The following is a 19,338-nucleotide window of genomic DNA, read 5'->3' as shown; positions in this document are numbered from 1 at the left end:
GACATACATAGGATATAATCATGTACAGCTAATTTTCAGTTTCGCTTTAAATTTGATCAACAAATGACTTAAACAAACAATAAGCATAATATTAATAACTCCTTACAAATTCTAAACTTAATACGACTAATCAACACAAATAACTAGCACAGAAATAACCAATTTATAGCTAGGAACTGAAAGTCAAGAACTAGCGCCATATATGTGATTTTTCCTGTTACATTGTTGGAAACAGTTACATTGTTGCGTCATACATAGAAACTAAATCATGTTCTTCGCTGTAACAATCATCAATATAAATTCATTTATGCATTTCTCATTCTTAGTGGCGTGCGACGCTTACCATTGAACTAGGCGAGCAAAGAAGTATGTGTAACTGTCAGTGGTGTGATATTTATTCTTCCATCTGCCACTTACGTATAAAATTTGTCTGCCTATTGTTGCGGTTGTCAAATTGTCAATTGTGTATTCTAATAATTTTATATAGTTTGCATTTGTAATCTATATGTTTCCTAAAACATCGCCAAACATTGTTTGTAATTTCCAATTTATAAAATATATTTGAAGTATGTGTTTGATCACTCGTTCGGGCATTCTACCAGAAACGGCAAAACAAATTTACATTCTGCTTTTAAGACCTTGCAGCCGTTAATGCGCTTGTTAGTTCGTGGATTGCTTCTAGGTGAAAGATGATGAGGTAACTGCAGGTGGTGATATTTAGTACAATATAGTAAGCAACAACAATATACATAAAAAATGCCCATACGGATTAGTTTTAATTAGATTAATGCTGTCATGAAAATCAATTTGGGAAAAAGTTAATTAGATCAATGTTTTCAGCGTGTTTATCTGCAGTATATATTTTTGATCGTTTTAATTTTACAACCAGGCCTGGTTTCCAGTAAATAGGTTTATAACTTATTAGATAGGAAAAAATTTATTCGTTTTTTCCGCTTCAGACAGGAGACCATTATGGGGTAGTCGCATGGCTGTTGTAAGGGCGATTTTGTGACGCTTTGCATATTTAATGTTTAGGGAAAATAGAATTGATGTTAGCAGCATAACTCACAAGGCAAAAAATGACTTTAACAGCCTTCTCACTTTTTGAACAAGTCAATTGCAGTTATGCTTTGACGGGAGTTATCGCATGTTTGGTTCTTCATCTGGCCTTCTTTCGGCGCCGTTCAAACTTACCCCCGGGTCCCTTCAATTTCCCTTTTGTCGGTTGTCTCCCGTTCTTGGGAACTCACCCGGAAATTCAATTCAGCGAATGGTCAAAGAAATACGGCCCGGTGATATATGTGAAGCTCGGTCCGCATAACACCGTCGTGTTGAACAGCTATGAAGCAATCGAGCAGGTATTGTAAGCATACATTTTGCAGCATAGCGCGTGTAGCGTCTAGTGTACATCTAGTGGTTAGTTAATCAATAACCGAACTTACTTTAGCGGTCTGTGTGAATATGTGAACAGTACACGGTAAAGGTATGGGTTAAAAGAGTAGATTAATTTTCTTTTTAAAAGATGACGTCACAGTGATGTATTTAAGATGGTAACTATAGTGAACTTAAACACCGATTTCCTACTTTATTGGCAGGCGTTTGTCCACCAAAGCACACAATTTAACGGCAGACCGCAGACGAGTTTTACGCGTTTGATTGCGCAGGAGGGCAACGGACTTATTTTGCAAAATAATCAAGAAATTTGGAAACCACAAAGAAGATTTGGACTAAAGGCCCTATCCAGGTAAATTTGAGAGAATTCATAAATGTTAAATACACACGAAATTATTTAAATACACTTTAGAGTTAAAAAACTAAAAAATAGCAAACAAACAAACAACATACTACATGAAAAGCTTTCACATTTTAATAAAGAAAATCAAACCTAAAAGGCTGTGTTTTTGTTACTTTTAATATTTTTGACAAAATAGCGCTAACTTACACGGCAAAAGTCTGGAGACAAGAGTGTTGGACGAAGTAGAACTCCTTTGCGACTTCATCAAGACGAAAAACGAGCAACCGTTTGTCCTTGAGGTTGGAATTTGTTCATGATCGAAAAATTTAAACTGCTTGTACTTTATGACGTCATTTGCAATTATATTTAAATATTGCAAGAATTTTTAACGTTTGGAGCGATTTTTATTAAACGAGTTTTGTAGTTTGGGTAATTATTAGTGCGAATATCTTTTGACCAAAAAAATAGGAAATTTTGACCTGAAAAATTAAAATTTTGAAAAATTTTGACCTGTTAGAAATACATTGATTAAAATAACCTAAGCGTCATTATCACACGTTTTTTATACTGTATGTATTGCTCTAATAAAGATATAATACGGTCAAAATGACTTTGAACTTATATCAAAACTAATTTTTTTTGATTAAATGAAAGATAAATTTCAAAATAACCGAACGACCAATTTCAAAAAGCTGACTTTATTTTTCTTTAATTTTGTAAGCGATTTATGTGCAATTTTATTCTATTTCGACTTAAAAAAAATTGACAAATTTCGACCTAACGTGTAAATTTTGACAAAAGTTTGACTTTTTTTTTAAATATTCGCCAACAAAAAATGAAAAACTGTAATATTTTAATTTAAGTTCAACTATAAACTAGATGAGGCTACAGTGCAGAACTTTTCGCTTTGTGTAGGAACATTGTGTATAAAGTATTATAGATTAAACCAGTGGTTCTCAACCCTCGTGGCCCCCTTCTTATAAAAATACCAAGCATTGTGTTTAACGTAATTTACTTGTTTTACTTCTTCGCGTTAATAACAAATACAGCCATTAATCAACGAATAAATGCACATACTTTGTACAAATTAGTCATTTTGATTTAAATTAACTTAGTTTTTCATTACAAAGTTCTTCGACGCCGCCAAGGTATTTTTTATATTCGGCTCTCTTTTGTACTGAGCCGAGCGATGTCACTACATTGGTCGAGATGATTTCCCGATTGTTGTTTTATTAATGCGTTACTATTAGCCTACTTGACAAATAACCTGTGCATGAACCGATGAATGTTAGCCTAAAAATGACCTTAAATATTTGAATAACCCTGAAGCGTATATGCGTTTTACGATGAAATGTTTATTTTTCAACTGAACAGCCTTAAAGGAATTTGTGAAGCCGTTGCGCCTGGCATTGCATATTAGTTGCTCTAACAACATTTGTAGGACACTTAATGATTAGGCAAGGGTATCGGAGAGTAATAATTGGCCGCCTCCAAAATCGCTGACGCCGCTCTGGATGGCTACGTATAAAGCACAACAGTAATTGTTTCGCCGCAGCGGTAGGCCTTAAACCAAACTTGCCCTCGCGAACGACCAATTAGACGTAACTTTCCGCGATAAAACAAATAAAAATGATCCAATATTCTACATCACTACTGACGAGTCAAAGCACATGTCAGAAAAAAATTGGTTACAAAAACGTTACAAGAAAGGTTTACAGTCATAATAAAAAACACAAAATTAGGTTAACTGGTAAATTAAAAAAAATTGACCATTTAGTTTTCGCATAACTAGCTAGAGATGCCCGTGGCCCCCCTGGGGAGAACCCTGATCTAGACCTTCCCAATACATTTGGGGTAAAATATTTGTGCCGCGCATTTTATTCAAATGCCCCCAATCCGGGTAATTTATATGTTTTCCGCGAAAGTTAACTAATAACTTGGGCAACGACGGCCTTCGTTGGCTATAATATAATTTTCACATTTAGTTGCTTGGTTGAATGTATTCGCTGTAGCGACAGTGATATCATCTAAACCAGTGGTTCCTAACCTTTTTGTTGTCGCGACCCCTTTTCCAGTTTTCGACCCCTCAATTTTGAATTAATGATACATTGACCTAAGTAAATTAGAGTCACATTTAAATTGGTAAAACGATCACATTTCTCGACCGATTGTTGTAAATTTGGTTAAACTATACGAATTAACGAAAAAAGTATACGTACTAGCTTATAAAGATACGGTTTAAGCCCCGAATCGCCGCATTACGATTTTCATTTGATAACACTATTTGACTAGACTTTAGTTTAATCGTTATTGTGATGTAATAAATATGGTTCTTGTCACAACGGTTAATAGTTTTTTGCTTGTGATTTCTGTCTTCAATGTGTCTGAAGATAAATAAACATCGTGCGTTTAAGTTTTCGCTTTAAGTTCGTTAGTAAACTTAAATGTGTACTGTTCCAAAAGCACTGCCTAGGCTACCTATGATTGATACCGGGAAGCGGGAAATCAATAGTAAGCCTACATTGTTAAAACAATATTCTATCTCGCAACTTTCTTCCTGGCTGCTCTGTTTAAACTTTCGCTATCATTACAAGTTAATTTTTTAAGCTAATTAATTCGCATTCTAGCAATAGTGATTTGTATTTGTGATTGTCGTCTTCGCGACCCCCAGGTTAAAAACCATTGGATTAAACAAAGCAACGTTTTTACAGCAAATGATATAAGGCACGTACGGTAACCGTGCTGCTACACTTTTTTGATTAAATAGTAACCCTTTATATACTCAGTTAAGCGTTAAGAGCAAGGCGTTTCGTTTCAGACACGGTTGACTGAACATATTGCGAACGTGATTAACTCGATCACAATGCAGAGAAGTTGCACAGAAAAAGGTGGCGAAGATTTGCGCGAATACGTAGCATACGTCGTACAGGGGTAAGTCATACAGTTCACAAACAGTGCAGTGGTTTGCGTGTTTTGATTCGGCTTGTCTTTTTATTTTAATTATCGGTCGGGGCAAGTTACAGTAAATGTTTTGAGAGTGAATCAAACGTAAATTATACAAAATATTTTTTATCGTTACTGAAAAAAAAAATCTCTTTTTCCACCTTTCAGTTATGCCTTAAAGCATATGAGAGAAAAAATAGCCTGGGCAGAAGGTGAGTGCACGCTTGTTACCAGTCAAACTGCGTTTTGCCTAGTTTAACAATACTTGAAGTCGCTTATGGAATAATGAATACTCGTACGAAAAACTAAATAAACAAAAAAGGCGTATTATTTTTTTATAATCTAATTCAAACAAATCTAATATAAGATTATTAGCATATCGAAAATTATTTCTTCTAAGAAGCCTATGTTCGATTAAACCAGTAGTGTTATTTAAATATTAATTTTCGATTGGTTTTAGTTCACCTTTTATAAAACTTTCGCCTGGTGGACCCTTTGCAATGATTTTGATATTTCGCTCCCCTACAAAAATTCAAGGGTCAGCTCATCCATGTTTCTTGGTGCAATCACGATTCTTTCTAAAGTAACTAAAGTAACTTTTCTAACTAAAAAGAAAAATTAGCTGATAGCAGGTAGTACAACATAATATATGCTTCATGATTGAATAATAAATCATAACTAAAGACTAAGAATGATGACAGATAATGTTTAAAACATAGACTAATTAAAAACCTAAAGAATAATTCTCCTTACGTACCCTCTGAAACTGCTGCACGGAGTCTGAACCGCTACTTTAGACGTTGAATGCTTTCAAGAATGTTCAACGGCTTTATTACCGAGAACGAGAAGGAATTGGATATTGATCACCCGAACAACTTTCTTGACAGATTTCTTGTGGAACGCAAAAAGAAAACCCCTTCGTTTGAAAAAGTAAAATTTAAAAAAGGAATAAAACCGATTGTATTGTTTCTTGTGTTTTAAAATTCTGCTTGTCGTACTTTACCATATTAAAAGGGTAGACTAACAGAGTCACTGACAAAAAATAGACAAGAACGAAACGAAACATATCAAATGTTGTTCTAAATCCATTTTCTTTGTTGTCCTATAGGGTTTCGTACGTATTTTATTTAACACGATTGCCGAAATACCCGTCCTGTTGCCCTGTTAGGGTATTTAACAGTTTAATACTAAGTCAAGCTGTTGTCCCGGTGTTGTAAATGTAATTACCACCGCAGTAAACTGATCAGGAATTAAGGTCGACATTTATCTTGCAAGGGTCAAGGTGATTTCTATTATTCACATATTCAGTGCAACACCGCAGTAAATGCGATACTTTTCTAAAAAAACTGAATTGTAGTAGTTCAACGAAATGAAACAGTCCATTAAGCTGTGGGCTGTTGCATATCTTGTGGAACATACCCATAAATTAGTTGCTAAAGGCTCAAGAACTCTATACAAACCGTAAGGATAAATAATCAGGGATAGATAATGCGAACATATTGTTTCAAATGGCATAACTTTCCTTTTGATCTAAACGTGAACAGACTACTCGGCGCTAAACTATCAGTAAAGAGAAATATTATATCATTGATGTTTTTTTGTTTCATTTCGATGATCGACAAACATTTAGCCTACGCGGCAAACGCGCTGGTCGTCCCTGTACTGTATGCAATTGGTTTTGTGTAAAGTGGGTTGACAATACTTGCCCACAATACCAGAAAAACCTTAACGCGGTGCTTTTCAACCGGGTGTATCGTACACCCCAGGCTGTACCATAATTTTTTAAGGGTGTACCACTTTGATGGGGTGTACAGGGGTGTACCAGATAACGCATGACAATACGCCGATGACTAGCTATCTGATAGCAGAGCAGTTGCGTTACTTTTCTGTCTCTTACCGACCATTGTGAGTTAATCTTTTTATTATGACCTGTTAACCTTTTGTTTTGACGTGACTTTGTGGTAGGCATCTGTAGTTTTTGCTGTAAACGATAGTAGGCCTAACTTAAGATACCTGAATTAAAAGTTTGTGACGCACTATAGTTAGAGCAAAATATGGTTACAAAACTTATAATGCCCTGAGTAAAAATTACAAAAGCCTGCAACTAAATGTTTTGTGGTGCGCGTCAAACCAAAGCACGCCGCGCCGCCGCGGCCACATATTTTGGTTCCGCGGGCCGCATTTGGAAGAGTAACTTGGGCTACTTAATACGTGAACTTATTGAACTACCGATCATATTTGTTTCAAAATGCAGAGTTTTATACAGTTTAAAAAATTAGCGATTTCCATATTTGTAGGCATGCGCACGACATACTGCGACAAAATTTTCTTAAAACCAAATTAAAACCAAAAAACAGTTGATACGCTTATGAGAGGAGCACTCGAAAAAAGGCTACTGCCTCGGTTCGAAAAACTGACTGAAAAAAGTTTGTATTTTTATAAAGATGTGCTACAGATTTCCTATACTTGTAGCCCTGCTTATTCTTATTTCGATTAGAATTACTACAGATTCGGTGTATTGCGTGGACTGGGGTGTATAAGCTTTGAGTAAACGTAAAAAGGGTAAACAAAAGTTTGACCTTAATGCATCGGAATCATGTTGCCTTTATGCAGTAATTATTTGTCTTACGTGAGATGTGGGCACACACGTAATCCCGGGTCCCAACGGCGTCCAATATAAGGACAACTTGCTGCAAAACGCGATTTTGTTACAAATTTTTCATAAATATTGCATCGGTAAACATAGTGTAACGTAATCACTATTACATATTGTACCATTTCAAAGTAAGTAAGGTCAATCCGCGTGTTCTAGTGGCCTCTAACCGTTTGCAAGTAAAAATCAGTTTGACAATTGGACAGCTTCAGTGCGCTTGAGTAAATTAGTTTTTTTTTTGCGTATTCAGGACATATTACTATATCGTTGTCATTCGTCTGCCTTTTGTTTTGCTATACGAACAGAATGGCGTCCGGCGTCGTACGAACTAACCAAATACATTTATAGAACACAAATTGAGTGTGCACACTGACAAATTTATGAACAAAAAGCTATTACCTTGTTTGTCGTTTACTTTCCAGAAATCACAGTTGTCTCTATACCTTAGAGAGCTTTTGGCGGCCGGTACGGAGACGTCCTCTGGAGCTATCCGGTGGTTACTTTTTTATGTAATCAAGAATCCTGAAATCCAAAGAAAAATACACGAGGAAATAGACCAAGTAATAGGTGAATACTAGTCGATCCTACAGTTAATGATTGTATTACAAACTCACAGTGTGAAAGTATACAAGTAAAAACTGCTTGACGAATTCATTTTAAAAGATTCCTACTAACAAGAAAAAAAACATCAGAAAATAGTGTTCGAGAAAATAATAAATTAAAGACAGGCAAAATTTAAAGATAAAAACAAACTTTGCCGCCCTGGTTAAAATTGAAACGTGTTTAGTTTTACTCATCTTTGATGGCTGTGAAACACATTTCCCGCCGGCCCCTTGCTTGGTTGCCAAACGGTTTAACGAGTCCTTGCAAATACTTGGTACATTATCCTTAGCATCATAAATGACATACCATAAAAAAAACTTAGTATATACTTAATGCAGGAAAGACTGGCAAAGTACGATTCGATGCCGACTTGCCCTACACCAAAGCTGTAATCCAGGAGATTTATCGAATTGAAACGCCGATCCCGATTAGTGTCCCTAGAAGCACAACCGAAGACACTAGGTTCATGGGATATCTAATACCTAAAGACACTCAGGTGAGTGTTGAGGACTATTTAAGGATATTACTTAGTTATAAGATTATTGAGAAAATGTGCTCCGTTGGTATTGCAACTTAGATGAGAGGAATATAGCATTTTACACTCAGGGTTACTATAGGTTAACATATTACAAAATATGCAGTAAATAAGCTCATTGGGAAACTTAAATAAAATATATTATAACATAATAAAAAATATTGTCAAAACTGCGGGGTTTGGATGATTATAAACCACGCTACAATATTGGCGACAGAAAACCTATGAGTATATAGAGTTTGCACAAAACATGAATGCCAACTTGATAGCTTTATACCTGGGGATTACCATAAATGAGATTTTACCGAATCTGTGGAATGAATATAAAAGAGCTTGCTCAAAACAAAAATACAAACTTGACACTTTCCTAAATTATGGGATTACAATAATTGCAGATTATACCGAATCTGTGGGGAGTGCACAACGACCCACAGACTTGGCCGAACCCGAGACAATTCAAGCCAAGCAGACACCTGAACAAAGACGGAAAGTTCGTCAAGTCGGAAAAGATAATCCCCTTTTCGATAGGCCCGCGAAATTGCTTGGGAGAGAATTTAGCGCGGATGGAGGTGTTTTTGTTCGTAGTTGGAATCCTACAGAGTTTCAGTGTTCATCCAAATCCCGACGAAGACTCTCCGAAAATGAAAGGAGCCCCTGGCCCTGTTTACTCCCCTCATCACTACGCTATGATAATGAGGGAACGCTAATCACGTCGTCCTTTGAAATACCTACAATGCAATCTTTTTATTAATATTTGCGATAAGTTTTATATGCAATTTTTTTCTTTCCGCAATTGTGTTTTTCCATCATAGTGCAACGCAATAAAACATACCTTGTAGGTTTTTTGTTGAGTGGTCCCAGGGGCGCCCGCAGAAATATCAGAATAAATTTATATACAAATCGACTTTATTCCATTATTTACTTGATAAAACTGATTTAGCGCACTGAATATGTAGTAATTTCAAAAGCACAAAAAAACATTCTAAGTAATTAAATTTACTAATTAACTTTAGACAATGTTTATTTAGATAACGAAATAAATTTAGACAATGTTTATTTAAATAGTAAATTTAGTCTTCTGGTGTCTCTTCCATATTTGTCTGTTTCTATGTGTTGAGTTTGTCACGATGCACGCTCAGCATACCATAAGCATCTGACATAGATCTCAAATAAAACTGCACGCGACCACGACTGCTTTCCTAACTTTAATCTAGTTTTCCTTTTATTAACACACATAAATTTTTCGACGATATGCGCGAATCCTATTTATGTTTCGAGACTGTCATCTTCTCGTTTGAAGAAATCTCTTAATATCCAAAGGGCCCTATTCTTTCAACTGAAATACGTAATCAAAGTTGCGCAAACTCAGCTAATTTATTTTTGGTGCATAGCGTGTTCTGTCCTTTAAACGAGAACAAAACAACCGGCCCTGCTCGATTTACTGGCTCTCATTGTAAAACAACCAATGATATTTGGCTTATATGGCTTCCTTAGCTAAAAAGGTTCCCGACCCCTGCACCAAATGATCTTTCTGCAGTGCATGTGGTTGCTGGTAGAGTCAACTGAATTAATAAAGCGGCCCGAACGGCGGAATAAAATTTAGTAAGTGACAAGAGTGCAGCGAATTCATCTGATGATATAGCCCAGTAGTCGTACAAGCTTAATGTATCAACCTCATAGTTGTCAATGTGATGCATGGTGTTGTCAGGCGACATTTTTTCGATGCAGTTATCACCGCTTATGTTGTAAATCCAAAAGGGAAAAAAAGGGAAATCAAAAGAAAGGTGGAGAAATACCACCTAGATTTTTTGTTCGGGTGTTCAGCAACACCTTTATGTGTGGTTTATGCCACCGGTATTAATTTCAATCCTATTTTTAACAGTAAATGAATATCATATTGGTGGAAAACAGGTGTCGGGGAATATTCCACAACTAAGTACATTGATAAAGTAAAACGTTATGTTTACAATTATTAATTACAAAACTATTCGGCCTACGGGACTAATGGAGATCCTGTAATTTGTGCAAATCCTGGAATGTTATCTTGTTTGATTTTCGGTAATAATGTATTAAATACCGGTACATAATATTATTTCAGCCAATATATTTTTATAAGAACAACAAACTCCTATCAACTTTGGAGCACAATGGTTGGAGTTGTTGTAAGACGTAATAAGTATATCAAAGCCCACACAGAAGATAGGTATCATTTTGAACGTTTCGAATAACTCTTTGTTCATTAGTTATTCGAAATGTTCAAAATGATACCTACTTCTGTATGGGCTTTGAACTTATTACGTAAATTCCTGCAACTTATTCAATTTTACCTTGAAATTGTAAAACTTTCATGAATATAAGTTATCCACGTCCAACTCTCATGCAATATACTTCCCGGATCGATTTCGACCGAAGTCTAAGTTTCTGTCGGTTTTGTTGAGAGTAGAAAAATATGCAATGTAGAGATTAAAATAATTTGATGCTGTGCGTTAAAATTATATTGAAGTTATGTGCTGTTGTAGTACCGTATGTGTTGTGTATGGTAAAAAGTATATGAATTGGTGCTAATTAGTAGAGTTCATAAAGTATAAGGGCATATGTAATATGATTCAGTAGGAGAATTACCGCTTTTTTAAGGGCTCGTCTTATCGGCCAGACCAGTAAAGTTGGACTGATGAAAACAGTTGTGACGCGATCGTGTTACCAACAGTTTTCTTGCATCATAATATATACGTACAAAATATATTTAGGCATATATACAACAAGATAATCTTTATTCTAGGTTTCAAAATAAGTATACACTTTTCTTCGGTTCAAATTTAAATTATTTCAAAAGTGAAATTACCTCCTTCACCCATAGTTGCCATTCTAAATTAGTGACAGATTCGCTATTGACAATATTGTCAACAATTCGGTATTTTTTTATGGGGCGCGGTTTGGAAAAAAACAAATACGCTTCTACGGACAACTTTTTTGTCCGATTTAGCTTAAATCGGAATGAAAAGTTGTCCGATTTAATTTAAAAACATAAGTCGGATGAATATACAGAGACAACTAGGGATAGTCACTAATACACCACATTTACAAAGGATTCTGTAAATAAATGTTCCCCTCATTAGTTTGGCAAAACTGCATTTTTAGTCATATTAACCATTGCAATATGATTAGTAGGGCCATTTAAAGTCATATTTTTTTCTATGCATCAGTAAGTCGTGAAATCAATTTTAACGCAAAAACCGCATCGCTATGAGGTATATTAAGAAAGTTATGAAGTCATATTTTCCTGGTTAGGTCATAAATCAGCTTTTTGAGTTATAAAGTCATATCGTTGTATACTTTAAATATTTAAGCGGTGAAAGCAATTAAGCACTAAGAAAGTAAGGCAATTTCTGAGTTCAAACTGTAGGATTAGCCTACATAACACTTACAGACCTATATTTTATGAGGTCACACATTGCAATATGAGGTCACAAAGAGGCAAAACAATTCTGCACACGCTTTGTGGTACACTGGACAAGCCTGAATCTTATTTTCTAGTTAAATGCTCTGTGCTAGACAGATCGCCAAATAGTCAGAAGATAATACATGAACTTGACGATGTGGTGAAAGAACTCAAAATTAACAGAGAGCAAGTAAATTTATTGATATCTGACGCAGCAAGCTTACATGTGCTGCGCTGGAAAAGTCTTAAAAGAGGTATATCCTAAACTCATGTAACATGTGTTGCGCATCTATCAATACTGCACAATTGCGCCTTGAAAATAAAAGCCTCCTACCCCGAAGTAGACAATTTGATTGCAAAAGTGAGAAAGCAAGTATATCTCCAAGAACAGAAGCAGAGCTGTCGATTTCGATTCATGTGACATACCACCTTACTCGTTGGGGTAGCTGGTTGAGGGCTGCTCAATATTATGCCGAGAGACTTCCACAAGTGAAAGAAATAGTCAATGCATGGGAAGGTGAAGGAGTTAGTCAACGATCCAAAGTTGACTAGTCAGTTAACAGAAATATGCCTCCACTACAACAATATTTCAAACTTAATACTCAAAATGGAAAGTTGTATGTAGATCCTGAGCTCAAAAATTACATTAAGAAGCGATTGGACAAAAACGATGTGAAACAAATTATGGAGCTACAAAGACAAGAAGACATTTCACCAGCGATTTATGCGAAACTGCAGAAGTGTCAACCCACATCAGCGTCTGTGTAGCGCTCATTTTCCTTACTAAAGTCATTTGTACGTCCAAATCGTAACTTCAAAAACTCTAACATTCCACCTGTACTACAACAGTGGTTTAAAATAAAAATGGATGTGTATTACTGTTATGTTGCGTATGTTTTACTCTTTAGTTCCGTGAGTGACGTTGTTCGAATGTAAAAATACACGATTTTCACATAAAGTCATATTATTGATTTTTTAAGGTCATATAAAAATGGCCCTTATGATTAGTTTAAAGTTGTTTAGTAAGACCAACTAAATACTTGATGAAAAATTATACTTCAAAATCAATTAAACATTTACCCTTTTTTGGTACACCGTTTCCAATAAAATCGTGATCTTGATTAACAAGTATGTATATATATTATGTCCTGCCTAAAGATAAAACAGCAGCTGCATCCCACCGAAATGATTGATTAACTTTAAGATTTTCATTCCAGGTAAGTTTCCAAGGTAATCGAATTTTAAAATTCCATTAGAAGTAGCAGGAAATGAAAACATTTCCTTGAAAAGGCTTGAAATTTCATTTTGCTGACATATAGAAATTTTACCTATAAGACCCATCTCACCAAGATTGTGACGACCCTTTCCACGGGGAATTTTAATTTGCTCAATTTTTAAAGTACTGCTTTCAAAATATATGGATTCTGGTGGAATACAAATCACAGTACGGCTACAAAATTTTTGCAAATTTCTGGGCTTTTTCCGCCCTCCATTAATTGCAGTTGGCACAAATCGCTGTCCTTGAAGCATGAAGGTAGAGAATGCTTATATTCCTAAATACAACATTTATTATTCTGGCAATACAAATGTAAAATTAAACAGACTAAGTACTTTTTATTACAAATAAAATGCAGTTTGTACTATAAAACACTTTTACCACACCAAAAAACATTTAGCTAAATACAAAATAAATCCAACAAAATCTCCTACTGATTTAAAATCCTCATCCTGCATAATATACACTGTCAAAAAAATAATTATATGGTTGATGAAAGTTCAATATTTTTTGAAATGGCATTAACACTAATATGCATATAAAATTTATTTTACGTACGAACAAACTATTTTTTATGTTCTTAAGAAGTATTTAGTTTATTGTTGGCCCTAGGAGTAGTTTTGCCACTAATTATGGTTTATGTAACATAAGGTACCCTCGATAAATTATAAAACAAAAATAACTTACAGGTTTTATATACTGCTGGAGTGTTTAATGCAACACTCCGTTACAGGTTTAAGTTCATCTTTAAAAACAATACTTTTATTTTCCGGAATCTTGAAAATATGCAAAAGGTTACAAAACGCATCATATATTTCATGTTAGGTCACAATACACTGACATATTAACAAATTGATAAAGGTGTTAAGATGAAAAAATATTTATTCTTTTTTATCAATTTTGTTTTGAAGTTGCCAACCTGTTAAACGTATAGCAAAATTGTCAATATTTATAACTGTAGAATGAAGCAGAGGGTTGTCGACTTGGATGACTAAACTGCACAGTTGCAGTGAATGATCGGTCCTGATTTAACAGGCTTTTCTATGAGCACCACACCAGGTTAACTAACTTTACACAGACTTTTTTTTTTTTTTTTACTTTTATGTCGCTAACATATCTTTGATATATGGTTTGATTTTGGATCAAGGAATGTTTTTCATATTTAGTTGCACTAAAGTGCAGTGTTGGATTGTGAAGCACATCTGTTTTTGGCCCAACTAAAATGCGTTTGGTACTAGGTAGCATATTGCTAACATTTTGATAAAGATAATGATTACTCACACATTTTTGAGTTAATTCTTGCGAAGTTTGCTGAATTGATTTCTTAATTACAGCAGCAAGCTCATTAACAGCTTCAGTTATATGCTCTTTGAATTCGTCAGACATACTAATTTTTGACAATATCAGTGCTGTTATAATGATAAATAATAAATTTTAATGACATCTAAAAAAACAACTAAGCCACGCCTAAACAACTATCAAAGTTGCCATGTTTTTCTAACAGTAACCATTTATAATTACAATAATTATATTTATCTATATTTAAAAAAAAAATTTGTACTATAACTTTTGTAAAGCATAATGAGTATAAAGTTGTTGCACCAGGGTCTTGCTTGGTGATTTAGATCTAGCATTTTCTATTTCATTAAACATGACTATTTATTGAAGTTTTTTGCGTTGTTCTTGAACAGGGTTTTTTAACCAGGGAACGCGGGGTATTACTGTAACTTATTTCTTTTCTCAAAAGTATTGTGTTATCAGTAGTTACTCGTATACGAATAAAATTACAATGGTTTTGTTATTTAGGCAATTGTAAAAGGGGTGCAGCAAGGTTAAGAACCACTTGGCGAGAATATCACCAGAACGCGTCAAAACAATTATTGAGTGCGATTATATTTGTTCCCTAACCCAAATAATGTGCGTTGAGCAATTGAATACTACCACAACGCACCATCTTATTTGGGTTAGGGTGCGGGTTAGCGTTTGGGTGGGTCAAGGATCACAACAAATATAATCGCATTTAATAACTATTTTAACGCGTTTAATCTAGATGGCATATCTTCTTACATTTAAGCTAGATGAAAATAATTTAGAAAAAATGATAACTATTATGTGAAATCTTGATTCTGATTCAAGGCAGAACTTTAATAATTTTGATACGCCCTGCAAACAACTCGAGTAAAAGTTATATCGTAATGAAATTTTGTGATTTAACGGACATGCGTTTGGCCCTTTCGTGGCTTTGTCAATCGAAGTGCTTTTGTTTTAGCCATATTGGGAATTATTATAATTCGCTATTATGAAGATCAGTATCGAATAAAGTCTTGTCTGTTACTCAAGTAACCAATTGAAGTGCTCGTATGTTAGAAGCAGTCGACAATGAACAATTCGATTTGAATGCAGTATCTACATTGTAGTCGTGAGATTGATGATACACAAAAGACAATTAAATGAGTACTAAATATTGCTACATACTCAAGTTTTCTTTTTTGTCATGTTTAAACCCTATTACTAATCCATAAATATGTGAAGTTATTAACATTCTTTGTCTCTCTACAATGGCAATTTTAGCTATATGCCAAGGGTGAGCCTAAAGTTTTTTAAAGGTAGTGATTTTTAGCGCCTTTTTTAATATCAAGCATTGTGTAATATTATACATTTGCAAAATAGTTCTCCATCTATTTGGCAAATTTTAAACATAATCAAAGTTTAAAACTTGACGTAAATAGCTCTTTCCATTTGGAATTTGGGACACTGTAAAGATTTACGAACAATTGTAAGCAAACATTCAACAGTACATAGCTTTTTTAATTTTTGGTTGGTGTACCGTGTACAGATATACCCCTTACCAAAGATTATTTAATTTTAAACCGGTTGTTTGTGCTCCGTCTTTCTAATTAGTAAACAAACGACCTGCCAACATGAGCTCCACTGCTAATGAGTGGCTGTAAGCGCCCCCATTTTAAGTATTCTGGCATAACTATTTTTTCACCTAATTATATTGGTACTACTACTCAGAGGCGTAGCTAAGCCAATTTTTCACAACAAGGGCATAAAGCGTCACAAGCAAGATGGGCTGTGACAGACGTCATCTGATACGTAACCCACACCCAGACTGATGCTGTTACCGGCCATCACAGCAGCCAAGATACTGATTCTGCGTGCAGTTGGTTTCGTCTAGCTTAGTGTTCTTAACCTTTATTAAACCGAAAGTGTAATCGTTGGTCGCACGTAGCGCGAAAAAGTTCTGTTTATTTGTTAAAAAAGGGTTCGTGTCTCCGTGTTTCTAGCTTGTTATCATATATGAAATAGTCCTAAAAGGGATGATAACTTTTATCGTTTATCTATAAGTTAGCCAAACTATAATTTACATAGGACCGTTTTTCTTTGAAAAACATGCAATGGTAGTCACACTGTGCTAAATACAACTGTCAACAAAACAGAAAAAAAAACAAGAAGTTTCAATCGTTGAGTTGGGCAAAAAAGTTTGCACAGTCGTAATAGTGGTGCCCAACCCAACTGCACAACTATACCGTATAATTGTTCCGACTAAACATAGCCCTAATCGGTCGTAAAAGTAGCAATTATAGTCCAGCAACTGAAAAACTAATAAAAATTAGTAGTAAAACTCGCAAATCGCAAAACCATGAACTATGGCTTACTTCTTCAGTTACAGTACAGGACATCATAAAAAAACAGAATGAACACCAAACTAAACCATCAGAATCACTATAAAAGCCAAGACTTATTTCGTGATGGTTTAAGCCAAGCTGCTGTATAATAGGCCAAAAACAAAATACTCGATCTGGTGCTTGAGCCGGAGAACTGTCAAGAGATGCTGGACTTAATGTATTTAATCGGCTTCAATATGAGAAGTCAACACGGTTTTTCACGGCTAAAGACCTGAACAATATAAATTTGGATATTTTCTGGACGTCAAAGACTCTTCTATCTGACACAGATGAGGATGCAACGCGTGGAAATTGTGCAGATTTTGCGAATTTCTAGGACACGAACATCATTGGCAACGATCCTTTTATTGAAATTGGTGATTGCCGAATGCTGCTTAGTAACCAAACTGAAGCTCTACCAAAAACTCCTTTAGAGTTTGTTGGTTTTACAAATTGAAACTTATTTTGTCGTATCTGCGTGCAACGTCACGTGCATCAATCGAACAGGATCGTCTCAAAGATGTTGCTATTCTTAGAGTTGAAAGAGAAACATTGGAAACAACAGATTTCGATGACGTGATTGACCAGTTTGCTACAGTGATTATGAGTCATCGTGTAGTTTGTAACCAAAACGCTTCTTAACTGTTTCCGTATAAAACAGGGCGGGCTGCGGAGTCGGTTAAAAAAAAACAGAGTCCGACTCCGGCCATGTCGAGTCCCGAGTCCAGCTCTGACTCTACAGTAGGTCTCTACCTTATGTCCTCTTTTCTCAAGTAAACTGAATCAGGACGCTCAAAAATCTCCAAATGTGTCCTCTTTTTTCGCATTTCGAGTTAGTTGCTCATACTTTTTTGGGGGCTAGCTCTAAGTTAATATTTAATTTTTGCAATGATTCCAATGTTTTTTCGCTGTGTTGTGTACACCATTCCTACAGCGCTGTACAAACTCTGTTTTTGCCAATTTTAACATTAAAACGGCAAAAAATGTTCGCGCTCTGCGCGAATCTTTTCTACTTAGATGTTAACTTTTTTTAGCACAAAGTCTCTTTGAGTGCCATTGCATGTTCTCATATATCATTGAAGGTATAACGGATATATTTAAAAATTTGCTAACTTATAGATAAACGATAAAATTGATCCACCGTTCGAACTATTTTTTATCCATGTTTTATTTAATTGGATAACAAAGGCTAGCAACAGAGGACTCAAACTTTTTCGCGCGAATCGATAATGTTTTTGCAATATTTGTTCACATCTTTTGAAACACGATAGCGCAAAGTTCAATTTTTGCGCTGATATCGCGCAGCCTTGCAACTGTGGAGTGAATGCCCTCACGACACATTTGTCCAAATCATCTCGTACGTACACGAGCAATTTATTGTGTGTCCAATGCTAAAATCCTCCTGAATTTACAGTTTAGCGCCAATCAAACCCAATTTTTTTTCGCATTTTGCGCGACCGACGACAAACTTCACTATTTTCAAGTTGTCTCAGTGATATTTAATTAAAAATGCCGAAGTGCTTTTCGTAGAGAGAGGGGGGCGCAAGGCATGGGTACCAAGGGGGACACGAAAAAAATGTGATCAAACATCAAGGAGTATAGTTTGCCCCCGGGCGCAAAATACCCTCGCTACGCCTCAGCTACTACTTACCTTCTTTGCTACATAAGATTATATTTCCACCTAAGTATCTGGGAGTTTTCTTAACAACAAATAAATTTAGAACTCTTCGCATTAAAATTCTAGCAGAAAAATATTATGTTTTTCTTTTATTCTGCTGATGTTTTGTTGAAAACTAAAAAGTTTTTTAGGTTATCATCCCGTAATATTTGGAAAAATACTAAATTGAGTTAAGTAATACTTCGTCTTTTGGCTGTACTTGAATACCTGAATAATTGTTTATATTTTTTCCTAATAATACATTTCAAACACCCTAGAAACCATGACAGAATATTTTGCTTAAATGCATAATCATAAAACAGTTAATAGTTCTGAATGTTTCTATTGTTTAAACATAGTTTTTTTAACGAGATATTTGCCAACTTAAATATCCCACTGAGCTAAATTTGTTTTTTGATTTCATCAGAAAAGAGAGATGTTATTATATATAGTAACTTTTTTGTGTAATGTTTTTTTTCTGAAAAACACCATTGCAACTGACTGGAACCTTGACGAGGTGCAAAGGCTTTCAACCAATACCACAAACACATTGCTAGGTTGTAGGCTAGCTTATGTTTAACGCACTTCACATCTAATTCTTTGATGGACGAAGAAAATGTCGCAGCCGTTGCTGTAAAAATTCCGCCATTATGGCCACAAGATGTTTTTTACAAGTAGAAGCACAATACAGTGTGAAAGGCGTGACACTATCGAAAACAAAGTCAACGCTTACAGAAACTTCTTCGACATGAAGACCTGGGCGATCGCAAGCCTTTAGAAATGCAACATCTTATGGGCGAAGAAGATATGAAAAATTTGATTCGCG

The 19,338-nt window shown here is 35.2% G+C and overlaps 1 protein-coding gene across 1 annotated transcript; it reads left to right on the top strand.

The window, feature by feature from the left end:
• Positions 1 to 1,079: 1,079 nt before the first annotated feature.
• On the top strand, positions 1,080 to 9,176 carry LOC146136700 (cytochrome P450 2J5-like). The gene is made up of 8 exons (XM_083396234.1): positions 1,080 to 1,358; positions 1,665 to 1,744; positions 1,932 to 2,034; positions 4,554 to 4,666; positions 5,494 to 5,608; positions 7,754 to 7,898; positions 8,273 to 8,430; positions 8,865 to 9,176. Exons 1-8 carry the CDS (start codon positions 1,080 to 1,082, stop codon positions 9,174 to 9,176), a joined length of 1,305 nt encoding a protein of 434 aa, XP_083252360.1.
• Positions 9,177 to 19,338: the final 10,162 nt, after the last annotated feature.

This window comes from Ascidiella aspersa, chromosome 8 (genome assembly GCF_963924565.1).
Source record: "Ascidiella aspersa chromosome 8, kaAscAspe10.2, whole genome shotgun sequence".
Taxonomy (NCBI): Eukaryota; Metazoa; Chordata; class Ascidiacea; order Phlebobranchia; family Ascidiidae; genus Ascidiella; species Ascidiella aspersa.
The sequence above is the reverse complement of the archived record's forward strand: the minus strand, read 5'-3'. Positions and strand labels throughout refer to the sequence as shown.

Excerpts from the sequence above, each read along its gene's own strand:
- LOC146136700 (XM_083396234.1), top strand. The coding sequence starts at position 1,080 with ATGACTTTAACAGCCTTCTCACTTTTTGAACAAGTCAATTGCAGTTAT. Across the intron at positions 2,035-4,553 it reads AGCAACCGTTTGTCCTTGAG|ACACGGTTGACTGAACATAT; the intron begins GTTGGAATTTGT and ends GTTTCGTTTCAG. Across the intron at positions 4,667-5,493 it reads GTAGCATACGTCGTACAGGG|AATGTTCAACGGCTTTATTA; the intron begins GTAAGTCATACA and ends AATGCTTTCAAG.